The sequence below is a fragment of the Ambystoma mexicanum genome, chromosome 8 (genome assembly GCF_040938575.1).
Source record: "Ambystoma mexicanum isolate Mex_15411 chromosome 8, UKY_AmexF1_1, whole genome shotgun sequence".
In the NCBI taxonomy this organism is placed as follows: Eukaryota; Metazoa; Chordata; class Amphibia; order Caudata; family Ambystomatidae; genus Ambystoma; species Ambystoma mexicanum.
Genome location: NC_090929.1, coordinates 1,455,359,270 through 1,455,376,159, shown reverse-complemented (window position 1 = coordinate 1,455,376,159; position 16,890 = coordinate 1,455,359,270). Strand labels below are relative to the sequence as shown.

At 48.4% G+C, this 16,890-nt stretch overlaps 1 protein-coding gene across 1 annotated transcript in view; it reads right to left on the bottom strand.

Annotated features, from left to right (window-relative positions):
- Positions 1 to 551: 551 nt before the first annotated feature.
- The window catches only part of OGA (O-GlcNAcase), an 867,474-nt gene continuing 851,135 nt past the window's right edge, over positions 552 to 16,890 (bottom strand). Inside the window, exon 16 of the mRNA XM_069611624.1 lies at positions 552 to 2,568. Within this exon, the coding sequence (XP_069467725.1) occupies positions 2,432 to 2,568 (137 nt within the window). The 3' untranslated portion in view covers positions 552 to 2,431. The remainder of the gene's footprint in view (positions 2,569 to 16,890) is intronic.

The following is a 16,890-nucleotide window of genomic DNA, read 5'->3' as shown; positions in this document are numbered from 1 at the left end:
CTACGTGTTTCTGAGGTTTGGATCAACTCTGCCAATAGCCTTACCTGAGATATTTGAAGATCAGAAGCGAATCGCATAACCCCAGCCCCACTTAGTTTTTACATTTCATCAGCACTTTCTTCCTCATCTGTGGATTTTATTTCCCCTAATCAAAGCCATCACCTTTTGGATCTTAATTGGGGCGCCCCTCCGCACCTGGACCTATGCTTGAGAAAGATACAGAACCGTTGTCCGGACATTAATTTTGATGACCAATTCACTTCTCAACCAGTACAGAAACAGCCCCTCCATTTTCTGAGGTCACTTCAAATGGTTGTTTGGCATCAGAAATGAATTTGCTCTACCATGATTAATGAGCCACTATTGGCTTTATGTGCTACTGAAAGCAAATCTATTAAAACTTGGAAATTTTCAATAGGCTAAAAGGAGATGACATGGTTTATTTTAGCACACAAACAATCCTCTGCTACTGTTAAAACATGTTCGATCATGGTTACAATTACATGAGGTGACTGTGTACAAGAATGGCCATAAAAAGACAACACAGAGAGAAGTGTTGACTTAAGTTTTATTATACTGTTGCATTATGTTGAAATACAGTTTGACTCCTTGTTTGGCTACACATAACTTAGTTGATCTAAAAACAGATTAACAAAGTTTTATTCCAGCCAGCCATGTTAAATGTCATCATGGAACCTACTTGAAAATGACAAAGGTTTGGATCTGCATGTAGAGTACAGTTTTAAACTTCACTAGATACAACAGATAAATTAGTAGGACTACTGACTTCAGCAACTTTCTACCAAGGTAAGGCCACAGGTATCCGGTTGTGTGCTGCTTTGCAGCCAGAACATATGAATGTACTTTGGTATAAAGGGAAGCATGAGAAAATGACAAATGGAACATGCACTTACAGAGCATTATAAAACTAAAGCTTTCCAGGTCGATTTGCTATACAACCTATATAGTATGCGTTTTCCAAAAAAGCAACCTGGACTGCAGGTGGGCTAGAAAACATGCTGTCGCAACAATATCATAATGTTTACCATTCTACAAAGTAGAAAATCCTGTGCAAGAATGCACTTAATTTAAAGACATACTAGTTCATCATAATACAACAATAAACTCCGTAAATATGGAGAAGTAATGCACCATTAAGTACATCTTTTTCATTAAGTATATACAAATGTTGCTTCTGAAATGCAGCGTAACAGATTTTCTTATCCAAAAGGTGAAAGTGAAAAAAACAGAATTGTGTAATTTAAATATCAGTAAAAGAAGTTTATTTCCAATGTTTTACAAATGAGGTTGAAAACAAATTTGTCCTCACTCCTTCGCAAAACAAAGCAAAAAACCCACGTGATAGGGAAAAAGTAACAGAACTGCAGGTTTAAATCGCATAGCAAAAATGATTTTTAAAACATCTCTGAATCTGAAGATTTCACTGAAGTAATCACTCCGTTCACACATATGACCTTCCTAGTTTTTATTTTTACCTATGGAGTGACATCAGATTACAGTGCTCCTGTGAAGTTTACCGTTTTCACTTACATAGGAACATCTGAAATGTAAACATTCGGTCGGAATAGGATTTACTTTTCTACAGTATTTTTAAGAAAAAATAAAGGTGGACTCGAACGTAGTTTGGCATGAACATAATTAAGCCATTAGTGGTTATTTGCATTTAAAAAAATGAATCAAACAGAAAAACCCATATTGACAATAACTGCATGAGGCCAGTAAAACATTATACAGACGAGTCCAGCATAAAACCAGATTTTACCTTGCGGCTTTACATTATTTAGAAAATTGTTAACCTGACGTCAAAAAGGAAATGAAATGTACAAAAAAATGCATTAAACACAAGTTAGTCAGCATACATTTATATACACAGAAATTTACAAAATGTCAGTGTGACAACTGCCACAAACAAGTCCACATTTGTCCCTGGAAACCAACCCTGAAATACTGACCACTGCTGATCAGTTCACTCCCACGATTTCTTGACAACTCCTTTTTTTGTGCATTGAATCTTCGGTCTTCCTTTCAGGATGGCATTTGTCTGGGCCCACTTGTGTATAAAACGAAATAGAAGTACGGTCCCATTTTGTACACGTTCTACAGGTTTATATCAAGGTAATGCATTAACATTAAATACACCATTCCTTCCACAACCATTTTTAAGATGTGTTGGTAAGAGCGTAACACAGAATGCTCTTGCATTTCACTGTGGCAGCACGCACAAGGTTTAAAGATTTCATTCAGTTTAGCCAGCGGTTTATGATGTATACATCTTAAACAAGTTAAGGTATGCACAGGTGGATTTTCAAAATCATCCCAAGGGCAGGTTTGTCCATCTTGCATGGTGGGAGATTGAATCATTTATCTGCAGAAACCGTCTTCACTGAAGTAAAAACACCATGTTCCAACATCACAGAGTTCTTCCAAGAATAATGATATCCTTTGGAAAGCCTTCCATTTTTGCTATCTCAAAACAACCCAATTTGCTGTAAAAATCTAAAATTCTTTTATCATCTGGTCGCACTTCACAAAAGGCACCACGGGATCCTGCAGAGGGAGAGAATTGTGAAAGGAAATTAAACTTTCTTCAGCATCACTAGTAAATCTCCAAATCATTTGTATAACTATTAGAAGTACTGATTGTATGAAAGCTATAATAGGTTACATGTGCACTGTTAAGAGAAAAATAAAACTTTGCGCAATGTATCTAACATTTAGTTGACCAACTGAAACAAGTCCAAATACATACCTCCCTGTAGCACCAGTCAAACATTCATGAAACATTTCAGTTTTTAGCACTACCAGCCCAAATTGGTTACTCCCAGTTCATAGAAATTATGCACAATGTGGGTCCAAGAACATAATATCTGCCCTTCTATGCCCAAAGCAAAGCCAGGCATTACTTTGTTAACAGACAATACACTTATGAAAAATGTACCATCAGATAAGGGCAATCCAGTTTCATGCCTGATGCAAGTTCTATGGGCTACCATTTCGAGGTCCCTGGGTCAGCGGTGGACTTGGAAGCCCCAACCACGCACTTAGACCCCCAGCTAAAATAAATAACATTTGCATGTTCCCCAAATTCAAATTCCTTAAGAGCTATTGCACGAACCACTAGATTGCCAGGTATTAGTTATTTGTACAAGTGGGTGAATCACTGGGATTACGTATTTTAGCCACTAGACAATGTCATGTTCTCCGCCAAACCGCCAAAGGGGACCAGGGCTATTTTTCTTTAACTCTCTTGCGACCCATGTTATAACTCTTCTCTATTTCTACCAAGGGTAAGGTGAGATAAAAAAATAAACAAACCGAATTCACACCCATTGACTCCTGGAGACTGGTGTTGAGCAACAGGAATTATTTGAATGTATGTCCTAACAATGAACACATGCTATTAATGATTACTTTAGTGTCCCCTTTTGTCCATAGTTCGAGGGGTCTGTCTATGGACAGCAACCGTCACATTTCCATAGCACAAAAAGCGCAAAATAGCAGGGAAACTCCGCCCACTATTCACCTCTCAACTTAGATGGGATAAGTAACTACATGTCATTAGGACCATTACTGTAATCCTAGTCAAGAGACGCCTTTCCTCCATTTGCCTACCCTCTGTTGTCCAGGACACCCTTCCAGGTAGGCAAATGGAGGAAAGGCGTCGCTTGACTAGGATTATGGCAGTCACTATGCTGAGTCAAGAAAAAAAGTTGTGACAACTGCAGTCACACTTATGTCCCATTGGTCCCCAATTCCACCGCATTAGACGGACTAACTACTACTTTTTGTCATGGTGCGTGCTCCAAAACCCCTGGAGCTGTTGGGCCCATCCCAGTCCCCGCCAACCAGAAGGACTTGGCAGGCCCCAAGGAAGTGCCCCAGAGTCTCATGGACTCAGTCCTGGCGCCGTTAGTGCCAGGCTCATGAAATGGGCTGAATTTATGGAACTACTTAAACTGCCTGAAAGGCTGAGTCTTCTGTTTAATCCAGGGGGTGGCAGAGGGACTATTTTTCCTGAGAGACAGGGTGTGGTAAAGGGACTACTTTACCTGGAACTACTTACAAGGCTATATAAGCCACACCCTGCAAGCAGAACACGCTTCGCGTTATTCTGCACTCCTGCAGCGTAACGCTCACCGTGTCTGCTGTGCCCTCGAGCTTCTTCAGCCACGCCCGTTTGTGCTTTCCATCCATCGGTGCCTGGAACAAGAGAAGGAGAACAGGAGTTACTACAGCGACAAGCCCTTACCTGCAATTCCGGCCATCGGTCTCATCTCCGGCTGGTTCTCTGATCGCCGCCCCCGTTGGAAAAGGACTCCCACGCTGATTCCCCGATACTCACCTGGGATTCTGCATCCTCCGGGTTTCTTCGGAGCGGTTCTTCCATTCTTCATCTTGGGGCCACGCCGCGCCTTCAAAAGGGGAACAGAAAACAGCAGGTTAGTCGCGCACCATATAAACGAACATTTACTCTGTCATCCGGCGCCACTCATTCACACCTATACTCACCTGGAGGCAACCAGCTCAGCATCCTAGGAGGGCCGAATCTTCACCCAGACGATGCACGAAACTGCATCTGCAAGAAAGACAAACACATTTAAAGCCTTGGGACAATATGAGCATGTATACCAAGCTGTTATTGAGATAGAGAATCACCTGATAATCCAAGCATTCCGAAAAAGCAGCAACAGCACTCTGGAACAGTGAAGTAATTGCGCCGAGAGAAAGACGGAGCCTACCGTGCCCCTGCTGAAGGTCAAGCAGGACGGAGCTCCAACCTCACCAAACTCATAGGTGAGCAGGAGAGGAGTCGGGCACATGGAGGTGGCAGGTAGTGGGGCCAATCCAACCCACTCATAGCCAACTTCTTGTTTCAACTTTACAGACTAACGCCTTCTGGGGAGATAACAAGGGAGAGGACACCACTATACCATCAAAACTACACCAGTACAGTTCCCGGTCATACGGCTACGTGCTACGCCCCCGTGGAGACCAGGTGAGCGTGATAGAACACGAAGCCTTCTACAAATTCTCTACCTGGGCATCATGAAAACCTCAGAGACTGCCCAACTGGCCCAACTTTTGGGGGAACTCAGGGCTGAGGTACATTCGGCCCGGCAGGAGACCAATGCTTTAAGGAGGGAATTGATCGTGGCTAAAGACCGTACCGATGAGCTTGCTAAACCATTGCTTCAATCCCAGGCGGGGCAAACACTGTTGCCTGGATTGGGGTCAACGGTTCAGACTACACCCAGCAATCCAGTTCCAAGTGGTCCTTCCAGGGGCTGTACCTTTGGCACCTCCAGAACTCTTTGCAGGAGACCCAAAAAGGTATGCGGTTTTTATGAACCAGTGCCGACTTCATTTTTTTTTTTTTTTTTTTTTTAAACGTGTTTATTTTAAACAGGCAGGTTATGGCAATACAAAGCTTAACCACTTGCGACATGTAGCATACAGTAATACCATTTGACGCTCCTCCAATCCCCACCCTTCGGTCACAAGTTCCTTCTTCACTTCCCTGTAGGGGGTCTCCATCCTGAATAGTTCTCCTGGCCAGTTGGGGCTTGAAAGTCAGGGCTGGGAACCTTTGGTCAAACTAATACCGGACCCCAGATGTTGCAAAAGTGATGCAAGGTGCCTGCTCCGGCAGCCGTCACCTTCTCGGCGATCAGGATGTCCCAGACTTTCATCCACCAGAAAGGCATGAGAGGGCCTTCCGTCGTTTTCCATGTGCGGGCTATCACGTTCCTGCCCGCAAGTAGGCATTGTGATAATAGTTTGGCCTTGGGGCCAGACCTGGGGTAAATCCCGGGGATCAGTGCTCCAAGGAGGATGGGTTCGGGGGCCAAGGGCAGTCGCACCTGAGTGATGTCTGCTATTGTCGCCAGGCATTGTTTCCAAAAGGCTTGGGCCTTGGGGCAGGACCACCACATGTGGAAGGAGGAGCCTATTTGGCCGCACTGCCTCCAGCATTGAGGGTTGATCGTGGAGTTCATGTGGTGGAGTCTTAGGGGAGGGTAGTACCACCGGAGGAGGATCTTGTAGGCGCACTCTCTATTCGTGATGAATGATGAGGAGGTGAGAGCCCGGGACCAGATGTCAACCCACTGTTGTTCTTCAATCGGATGGCCCAGGTCCGCCTCCCATAGGGCCATATACTGGGTCTTGGAGGTTAGGAAGTCCATTTGGAGGCGCTTGTATAGAGTGGAGATTCTTCCTCGGGGCGGAAGCTCCTTAAGGGTCAATTCGATGGTTGTGGGGGGACGAGTAGCCGCCTGGCGAGTCTGTGGATGTGTGCACCAGTGGCATAGCTGGGTATGTGTGAACCTATCTCGTTCCTGGATCTTAAAGAGTTCTTTGCATCGCTCAAAAGGGGCAGGGTTGGTCCCCTTCAAAAAGTTGACCCAGGGTCTCTAGGCCTCCTGCAATCCAGGCCTTAAAATTCCAGGGAGACAGACCAGGAGAGAAGGCCGGGTTCATGAACACTGGGGAGAGGGGGCTGAGCCCCGTCGGGATCCTTTCCTGTTTCAACGCCTTGTCCCACACCGAAATGGTGTGTTTGGTGGATGCCAGGAGATTCCGCCACTGTCGCCGTTCCGGATGGGGGGACATGTGGGAGAAAGCATAGCGGGGAGGGGCAACTGCGTTTGCTAGAGGTCCACCCATCTAGGGCGGTTGGTGAGGACTTGCCATGATTGGATACAGGACAGGTGAGCCGCCATTTGGTATTTCTGCAAGTCAGGGACCCCGAGCCCACCCAATTTCGCGTTTCCCAGCATCGTGGATTTAGGGATCCGGGGCTTTTTCCCCCTCCAAATAAACTGCAGCATTTTCTTCTGTAAGCGTTAAAGGACTGGCGCCAGAACCGGCACCGGGCGAGTGGAGCATGCATACAGAAATCTCGGTAGTAAGTTCATGTTACGGGCTGTAATACGGCCCATCAGCGATATCTCCTGTGTCGCCCGGCGTCTCAAGTCTGCCTCCAAGTTTGTAAATAATGGGGGAAAATTAGCCCGATAAGTCTCGCTTGGACTGGTCGGGATCTGAACTCCCAAGTAGCTAATTCCTTTGGTCGACCATTGTATTGGACACAGCGGGACCAGGGCTTCTCGGGTCAAGCCCACTCCCATGGCGACTGATTTCCGGTAGTTGACTGTGAAGCCTGTGACCCTGCCATATCTCGATATCTCAGCCAGGGCTTGAGGGAGGGAGGAGCGGGGTTTTGTGATAGTCAGGAGGACATCATCTGCATAGAGGGCCAGCTTGTGGTGCGCCGGGCCTGATTGAAAGCCTTCGACTGCAGGATTCAACCTGATCCGCTAGGCAAACGGTTCCATAATTAAAGCAAAGAGAAGTGGCGATAGCGGGCATCCCTGTCGGGTTCCGCAAGTTAGATTGATGGGGGAGGAGAGGGTGCCATTAACTCTGAGAAGGGTTTTGGGGGCTTTGTAATTTGCCAGCGTCATGGTGCAGAACTCCGGGCCAAATCCAAACGCCTCAAGGGTGAGCCTCATGAAAGTCCAATCCACTTTGTCAAACGCCTTGGTCACGTCCAGGGCCAAGAGCATCAACTCCCGGGAATCTCGGGAGGCGAGTTCCACTAGATCCAAGGCTCTTCGAATGTTGTCGGCCGTGGAGCGGTGTCTGAGGAAGCCACTCTGATCCGCACCGGTTCTCTCTGTCTGGCAAGAATCGAGACAGACGAGATGCCAGGATTTTAGAGTAAATATTAGCATCTATGTTGAGCAGGGCAATGGGTCTATATGATGCAGGGTTCTTCGGATCGCCCCCAGGTTTAGGTAGTAAGACCGTAATTGACTCCTAGTTAAATAACTGTACCAAAGGTGCTAATAGTTGGGGTTTGAAAATCTTGTAGAACCTGGTTGTATAGCCATCAGGGTCAGGGGCTCGGGATTTAAGAGCTCTTATTGCCTCGTTCAGTTCGTCAGTAATCAGCGCCTCCAGAGAGTCACGGGCTGTTCTTTTTAGCCGGGGAAGCACTGCACCCCGTAAGTATTCCTTCGGTTCCTCCATGTCCCGCACTGGAGCGGTCATCACCTGAGTCAGGTGGGCCGCAGCGAGCGGCAGTTTGTCCTGGTCAGCGTAATAGACCTTGCCTCGTTGGTCCCGCAGGCCCACAATGGTATTGTTCCTGTTCGCCTTGGTAAGTTTGGCCACTAGTAGTTTATTTGATTTGTGGTTTTTAGCATAATAAAACTGTTTTGCTTTTGCCATTTGGTGGGCAGTGTGTTCAGCATAGTGGGCCTCGATCTTTTTCTGTGCTATCCGGATGGCCCGCTGAGTTTTAGGGGTCCAGCCCTTCACCTTATAGGTCCATTCTGCATTTTTAAGATCTTCCTCAAGGCCCTGGCGAGTTTGCGCAAGGAGCGGCCTATCATAGGCACAAGCGTCAATCAGTTCACCCCGCACTACTGCCTTCATTGTGTCCCAAGTGTTGGCGGTAGAGGTGTCATCACTGGGGTTCTCCTTAAAGAAGTTGGTGATCGTGGTTGCGATCGCGTCTCTGAGTGGCATCTCGTTGAGAATCGGATCATATAGAGTCCATCTGCGCTGTTGGGGGTTAGCTGGTTTCTGCACTCGGATTTCCAGGGTCACCAGAGCGTGATCAGAAAAGATTCTGGAGCCAATTTTCACATTGTTGGTAAACGTGAAGATTTGTGGAGACACTAGAAGATCTATCCTGGAGAAGGTTCTGTGGACATAAGAATAAAAGGAAAAGTCTCTTTCGGATGGGTGGAGTACTCTCCATGAATCCAACAGCCGCAAGGTTCTAAATAGTTGTAGGAGAGCCAGGGCTATGGTGAGGTCTCCAGCACTGGGTGGGTGTGACTTGTCTTTCGAGGGGTCCGGGACCCCATTGAAGTCCCCTCCAATCACTATGTGGCCTTCCAAAAACAGGGAGAGGGTTGTACTCAGGGATTCATAGAACAGCGCCTGGCCTGAGTTGGGTGCGTATACAGAGATTATAGAGTAGAGTTGTCCTAGTAGTAGGCATTTCACCGCCATGTACCGCCCCTCCGGGCAGCTTACAGAGTCCAGAATCTGAGGGCTCAGGCCCCTCCCGAATAGGATAGCTGTGCCACCCCTCTTGGAGTTCCCAGACGCGAAAAGTTGCTTCGGAAAGTCTCGGGAGCGCAGGCGGCTGTGGTCTGCCGGCAGCAGATGGGTTTCTTGTAGCATAGCCACAGCTGCACCGTCGTTCTGAAGCTTCTGTAGTAAAGACTTGCGTTTGGCGGGTGAATTTAGTCCCTTGACATTCAGGGAGACGAACCTCAGAGTTCGATGTTTCGGGGCCAGGTCCGGGGAGGTTGACGAGTCCTGGGGGGGAGGGGGAGAAGTAGAGGAATCAGCCATCATGTCGCGGAGTGTGTAGCCATTCCCCAACCTGCCTGTGGGTTTTTTCTCGGGCTGCCAACGGGAGGACCGAGTTTTAACTGAGGGTGGCTGACCTTTTGCGGGTCTAATGCCTCCCTTGGCCAACAGGGCCATCGAACAGTGTGTAGCCAACATGGCTAACCCTATGAGTAATCTTAGTGGTTTGTTCCAAGGACTCAGATGGCTTGTGCCTTGGAACCGGGCATGAGCCGAGGAATAATGCCCGCTGCTTAAAGAATAAATCTTATCAGTGTTCCTGAGGGTGCAGATCGGAACAAGGTGCCGGGCTGCGGGCCGGGATCAAGGTGGAAGCTCCAACATGGGGTCGCATCTGGCTATTTCCTCTTCCGGAATCTGGGAACCCTCGACCAAGAGTCTTGTGTGGGATTAGGGGAGGCCACTAGGTTTGAATCAGCCGCTGCTTTGGAGGGCGGGAAAGACTAGGGTTTGGAAGCATCTGGGCGCAGGATGTCGGTAGCATCTTCCAGGTGGCTAACTTTCCTGGGCGAGCCCTTGTAGGAAAATTGCAAAGCTGTGGGAAAGAGCCATCTGTAGCAGATTTTTTGAGCCTGAAGAAGGGCGGTTAACGGGCGAAGGGCTCGCCTCTTTTGAAGAGTAAGCGGAGAAAGGTCCTGGAAGATCTGGAGAGAAGTCCCTTGGAATGAAATTTCGTATTTGGAGCGGCTTATTGCCGAGATGGCTTCCTTCGTAGTAAAGAAGTGCACCCTAGTAATGACGTCGGGGGGGCCATCCGATTCCACTCCGCGTCGGGGGTTCAGCCTGTGGGTGCGATCTAGGAGAAGCAGTGAGTCTTCGAGGTCAGGGAGAAGAGATTTGAAAAAGAGGCCCACATATTCAGCTAACCCCTTGTCTGGGATCGATGTGGGAACCCCCCGAATGCGGAGGTTGTTGCGCCGGGCCCTATTTTCGAGGTCTTCTTGCTTGTATTCCAGGATGTCGTACTTGTCCTGCAATAGTCCGATTGAGCGTTGGACCTCCGTTAGCGCGGAGGCATGGTCTTGGATGGATATGATCCTCAACAACTCCTACTCTTTGTTCAACCTCCGAGACCTTTTTGTCTGTGCTTTCCAATTTAGTTGTGAGTTCCGCCATACAAGAGCGGAATTCTGATTTGATGTCCGCCATGAATTCACGAATATCTTCTTTGGTCGGCAAAGGTCCCTTGTTATCTAGGGATTCCCGCGAGATAGAGAAGCAGGAATCTTGTTTTTTAGCTTTGTCGGAAGCGGTCAAAAGAGTTGCTATGTCCGAAGACTAGGTGGTCTTTTGTTGCTTGGACATCGCGCTAGTTGTTAGAGGCAGGACAATGGCCGCCGGGAGCGATGTAGCGGTGAAGAGGAGCAGGACAGTGGGCCGGGGCGCCCCAGGAAGAGCTCAGGGGGAAGCGCATGCGAGCTAGGCCTACCTTAAATCTCTCAAGGGGCTCCCGCTGCCAACCGTTGGGGGGAGGGTCTCTCATCTTTGGCTCCAGGAATTGAATCGCCTCTAGGGCCGTTACATATGTCCATGAGCCGGAAGGTGGGCCCCACTGCGCATCCAGGTGGGCCACTACCGCAGCCGTATAGATCTCCGTCCGCTGGATGTGTAGCTGTAGGGCGGCGTGGGCCGGGGCGCCTCAGGAGGAAAAGGGAGAGGGTGCACAAAACAGGGCCGATGTATGCAGGGCTCTGCCGGTTCCGGGGGGGCCCTCGCCGGCAGATGGAAATAGTCCCCGTTTGTCTGGATATCCGGATGTCCGTCCATCCCCTCTGGCTACGGGGAGGATCGCCTCAGATTCCTGACTGTGGCCGCCATCATACGTGCGTCCGCCATCTTGGATTCTCCGAGCCGCAGAGGAGGGGGGGGGGGCGGGATTCAGGCGACGAGTACGGACATAGTGCTCCCTCTCCCAGCTTTCATCTTTCATCTTTGAGCCGCTAGTGCCCCATCGGTTCCGATCCACATAGCTGGCGTCGATGGATCATATAGGCCAAAGGAACCGCGCAATTTTAGCTGAAGCAGGGGGCCGTCCACGTACGGCTTTAGAGTAGCGACTGCATCGCGTCGCCCCCCGACTTCATTTTCTATATAGGCCAGGGGCCTTTCCAAATGACCAATCAAGGGTAGCCTTTGTATTGTCTTATCTCAGTGGCAGTGCTGCGGACTGGTCGGTTCCTCTAGTTAATCGGGACGATCGCATCTTGCGAGACTTCCAGGGGTTCCAAAGGAACATGGAGAAGTTGTTTGCCCGCCACTCTCAGGGTCAGGCATTGGATAATGAACTCTTGTCCCTGCGCCAAGGCAGCCAGGATCTGTTGTCGTACATTGCAACCTTTAATAGACTGATAGTAGAAACCGATTGGCCTGACGATAAGAGAATAACTCTGTTTCACCGGGGCTTAAGAGGGGAGCTGAAGGACTTTTTAGCCCAAGTGGTCAACCCCCCCTATTGATTGTGCGGAATACATAGATCTGGTGGTTCAGCTTGATCATAGACTACAGAACCGTAAGGCGGATCGAGCTAGGATGGACACTCGGGTGTTTGTGCGCCCAAAGGAGAATGCATCCAAGACTTCCGACGTGGCCGAACCCATGCAAATTGGGGGGGGGGGGGGGGGGGGGGGGGGGAGCGAGGGCCATTAACCAAAGCAGAAAGAGACAGAAGAAGACAACAGCTATGTTTGTACTGCGGCTCTGCTGGCCACTTTCTTCGAGACTGTCCTGTAAAGCCACCCAAGAAAGCAGTCAGAGTTGCCGGCAAAGTGGAAACGGAGCCGGAGCCGGAAAACTTCCTCGCCCGACAAGCGTAGGGGTCTGCTTGTCGAGCGAAAAGAAGGATTTTCAGACCTTGCACCTCGTCTTGCCAATGATCCTCAAATCACCAACAGCCTTCTCAAATGCATGCAGTCAGAGCATATATTGATAGCGGGGCCATTGGAAATTATATGGATCACGATTTGGCTACAAGGATGAATCTTCCTCTGTGCGAAAAGGCAACTACAGATTTAGTCACCACTGTCGATGGAACTGAGATTGCGTCAGGGCCAGTAACGCACTCGACAACAGAAATGACACTTTTGTGCCAAGACGGACATCGGGAAGACATCGTATTCGATCTAATCAAAGCTCCACAATTTCAAATAATTCTGGGAATGCCATGGTTAGAATCTCACAATCCTTGCATCGACTGGCGTGCTAAGAGGCTGACCTTCTCAGTCGAACATGCTCCTACCGGTTACCAAACAAAGGAACCTTTGGTTAAGAAAGTCACAACTGTCTCGAATCAGCCTAATCCGCTACCTCCAGAATACCAAGACTATCAGGACTTTTTCCAGTAAGATCAAGCAAATACCCTTCCTCCCCATAGATCGCACGATTGTCAAATCGACCTTATACCTGGCGCTCAGATTCCATGTGGCAGAATCTACACACTTACAGAGCCTGAAAATCTGCATTTAAAAAAGTATTTGGACCAATACCTGGCTAAGGGCTTTATCCGCCCATCCAAGTCCCCTGCAGCCTCGGCTCTGTTCTTCGTGCTTAAAAAGGAAGGCGACCTTAGGACTTGCATCGATTACCGCGCATTCAGCCAAGTCACAGTTAAAAACCGTTACCCCTTGCCGTTAATTCCTGAACTTTTGGACCAAGTTAAAGATGCCCGAATCTATACCAAGCTCGATCTCAGAGGGGCATTATCATCTGGTATGAATAAAAAAAAAAAAAGGGACGAATGGAAGACCACCTTCCACACCAAATATGGATTATTCTAATACCAGGTGATGCCCTTTGGTCTTTGCAACGCCCCAGCGGCGTTCCAGTACTTGATGAATAATGCCCTGTGTGAATTGATTGATGTGTGTGTTGTAGTATACATAGATGACATCCTGGTATATTCATCGTCTGAACGGGAACATGTGAAACACGTCCGTGCAGTTTTGGATAAACTTCGGCAACATACTGTTCGCAAAACTGGAAAAATGCTTCTTCCATGTTATGGAGGTCGAATTCCTTGGGTTTGTCCTAACCCCACATGGTGTACGCATGGATTCCCGGAAGGTCGATGCCATACTCAACTGGCCTTCCCCCAACCTCGATTAAAGGAGTTCAAAGTATGCTCGGATTTGCGAACTTCTAGCGCCGCTTCATTCCAGGCTTCTGATAGCTAGTGCATCACGTTACCTCTCTACTACGAAAGAACAAACGTTTTCAATGGTCAGAGGAAGCCGAGAAGGCCTTTCAGGACTTAGCAAAAATTCATCTCAGCCCCGATCTTGAAACACCCATGTCCAGACCTACCGTATGTGGTTGAGACAGACGCTTCCAGTTCAGCAATGGGAGCGGTCCTCTCACAAAAAGATCCTGAAACGGGTCAACTCCATCCAGTGGCCGCCTGGTCACGAAAATTCACGGCACCTGAATGGAATTACGCCATTACGGACAAGGAACTTCTGGCCATTAAGGCGGCCTTCAAAGCTTGCCGGCATTACCTGCTGGGAGCAAGGCATACAATTACAGTAATCACTGACCATCGCAATCTACAGTATTTGAAGGTGGCAAAGGCTCCATCATCCCGCCAACTCCGATGGGCATTATATTTTGCTGAATTTGACTTTGTGATCACTTACCGACCTGGTTGTCGAAATGGCAAGGCTGACGCCCTATCTCACATTGGGGTAGACGAGGAATCCACCAACCCAGACCCAGTGCCCATCATTCCCAGAGAAACCTTAGACGACATCCACAAAGAAATCACACATCTCATGGATACAGACACTCAGAGACTGGTCTACTAAAAGTGTTCATCATTCGGTCTCAAACCACTTACCTTATTTTCAAGGACGTCTCTACCTACCCAGTAAAGAACTTCAGTAGAGGGTCATCTCAACTTACCACGAATCACTGGTTTAAGGCCATCCTGGGACAACTAAAACCGAAGCCAAGATCAAGCGATACTATTGGTGGCCAACATGGCGTAAAGACATCAAGCAATTTGTATTATCCTGTGGAATTTGGGCACAAAACAAGGCCTCGAAAAAAAGATCACCAGGTCAACTCCAACCACTGGATATTCCGCCTATGCCTTGGCATATGTTGTCTCTTGATTTTATAACTGACCTTCCCCCTTGTAACGGGTTCAACACAATTCTGGTGGTGGTGGACTTATTTTCGAAAATGGCTCATTTCATTCCACTGAAGGGCCTACCCCCAGCCGCAAACTTGGCTAAAGAATTTTTAGTGCAGGTAGTCCGAATACATGGATTTCCTTCCATCCTAATTTCGGATTGTGGCAGCCAATTTATCTCGCGCTTTTGGAAAAAGTGTTGCGAATTAGCGCAAATCGATGCAAGACTGTCCACCAGCCACCATCCCCAGACTGATGGTCAGACAGAGGACCAACCAGACTCTAGAATAATACCTCAGATGTATGTTACACCAATCTGAAAACGGTTGGAAAGACATTTTATGGATAAGCGAGTATGCCTACAACAACTCTCTGCACTCCAGCATCGGACAGCCCCCCTTCTACACCATCTACGGTTTGCATCCACGAACTTCCAATCTTGACTCACCTCAACCTTTGGAAATGCCAGCAGTAAAAAGTTTGCACTCTGCCATCACCCAAGCCTTCAAACAAGCAACGGATCAGCTGAAACAAGCCAAGGAAAGGTACAAGAAGTCAGCAGACATCCATAGGAGTGAAGCTCCAATGTATCAAGTTGGAGATGAAGTCTGGCTGGCATCTAAGCACATACCCATGAAAGGAACCCGAACCTTCAACCCCAGAAACATAGGTCCATACACCATTAAAGCTATCATCAATCCGGTAGCAGTGAAGTTCAATTTACCCTCACACATGAAAATTCATCCCGTGTTCCATGTCTCACTTCTAAAACCAGTACAACCAGGAACCAGAGTTCTGAAACCACCAAAACCGATCATGGTCGACGGAGAACCCGAATTTGAAATCAAGGATATTCTGGACTCGAAAATCGTCAAATCAAAACTGTTTTATCTAATAGACTGTAAAGGATATGGACCACACGAAAGATCATGGGAACCCAGTGAACACATTCATGCACCACGATTGTTGAAAAGGATTCATCATAGTCACCCGAACAAACCAGGACCAAGGGGAGACCCCTCCTTTGGGGGGGGGGGGGTGGAGTGCTGTCATGGTGTGCGCTCCAAAACCCCTGGAGCTGTTGGGCCCATCCCAGTCCCCGCCAACCAGAAGGACTTGGCAGGCCCCAAGGAAGTGCCCCAGAGTCTCATGGACTCAGTCCTGGTGCCGTTGGCGCCAGGCTCATGAAAGGGGCTGAATTTATGGAACTATTTAAACTGCCTGTGAGACTGAGTCTTCTGTTTAATCCAGGGTGTGGCAGAGGGACTATTTTTCCTGAGAGACAGGGTGTGGTAAAGGGACTACTTTACCTGGCACTACTTACAAGGCTATATAAGCCACACCCTGCAAGCAGAACACGCTTCGCGTTATTCTGCACTCCTGCAGCGTAACGCTCACCGTGTCTGCTCTGCCCTCAAGCTTCTTCAGCCATGCCCGTTGGTGCTGTCCATCCATCGGTGCCTGGAACAAGATAAGGAGAAGAACAGGAGTTACTACAGTGACAAGCCCTTACCTGCAATTTCGCCCATCGGTCTCATCTCCGGCTGGTTCTCTGATCGCCGCCCCTGTTGGAAAATGACTCCCACGCAGATTCCCGATACTCACCTGGGATTCTGCATCCTCCGGGTTTCTTCGGAGCGGTTCTTCCATTCTTCATCTTGGGGCCGCGCCTGCAAAAGGGGAACAGAAAACAGCAGGTTAGTTGCGCACCATATAAACGAACATTTACTCTGTCATCTGGCGCCACTCATTCACACCTATACTCACCTGGGAGGCAACCAGCTCAGCATCCGAGGAGGGCTGAATCTTCTCCCGAACGACGCACGAAACTGCATCTGCAAGAAAGACAAATACGTTTAAAGCCTTGGGACAATATGAGCATCTATACCAAGCTGTTATTGAGATGGAGACTCACCTGATTATCCAAGCATTCTGAAAAAGCAGCAACAGCACTCTCGAACAGTGAAGTAACTGCTCCCAGAGAAAGACTGAGCCTACCACGCCCCTGCTGAAGGTCAAGCAGGACGGAGCGCCAACCTCACCAAACTCATAGGTGAGCAGGAGAGGATTCGGGCACCGGGAGGTGGCAGGTAGTGGGGCCAATCCAACCCACTCCTAGCTAACTTCTTGTTTCAACTTTACAGGCTAACGCCTTCTGGGGAGATAACAAGGGAGAGGACACCTCTATACCATCAAAACCACACCAGTGCAGTTCCCGGTCATACGATTACGTGCTACGCCCCCGTGGAGACCAGGTGAGCGTGACACTTTTGGTATAGGGCCATGGAGGGAGGGCATAAAGCGGAAAGGGGACTAGGAGTACAGTAGCAAGTATGGGGCAAAGGGGATGG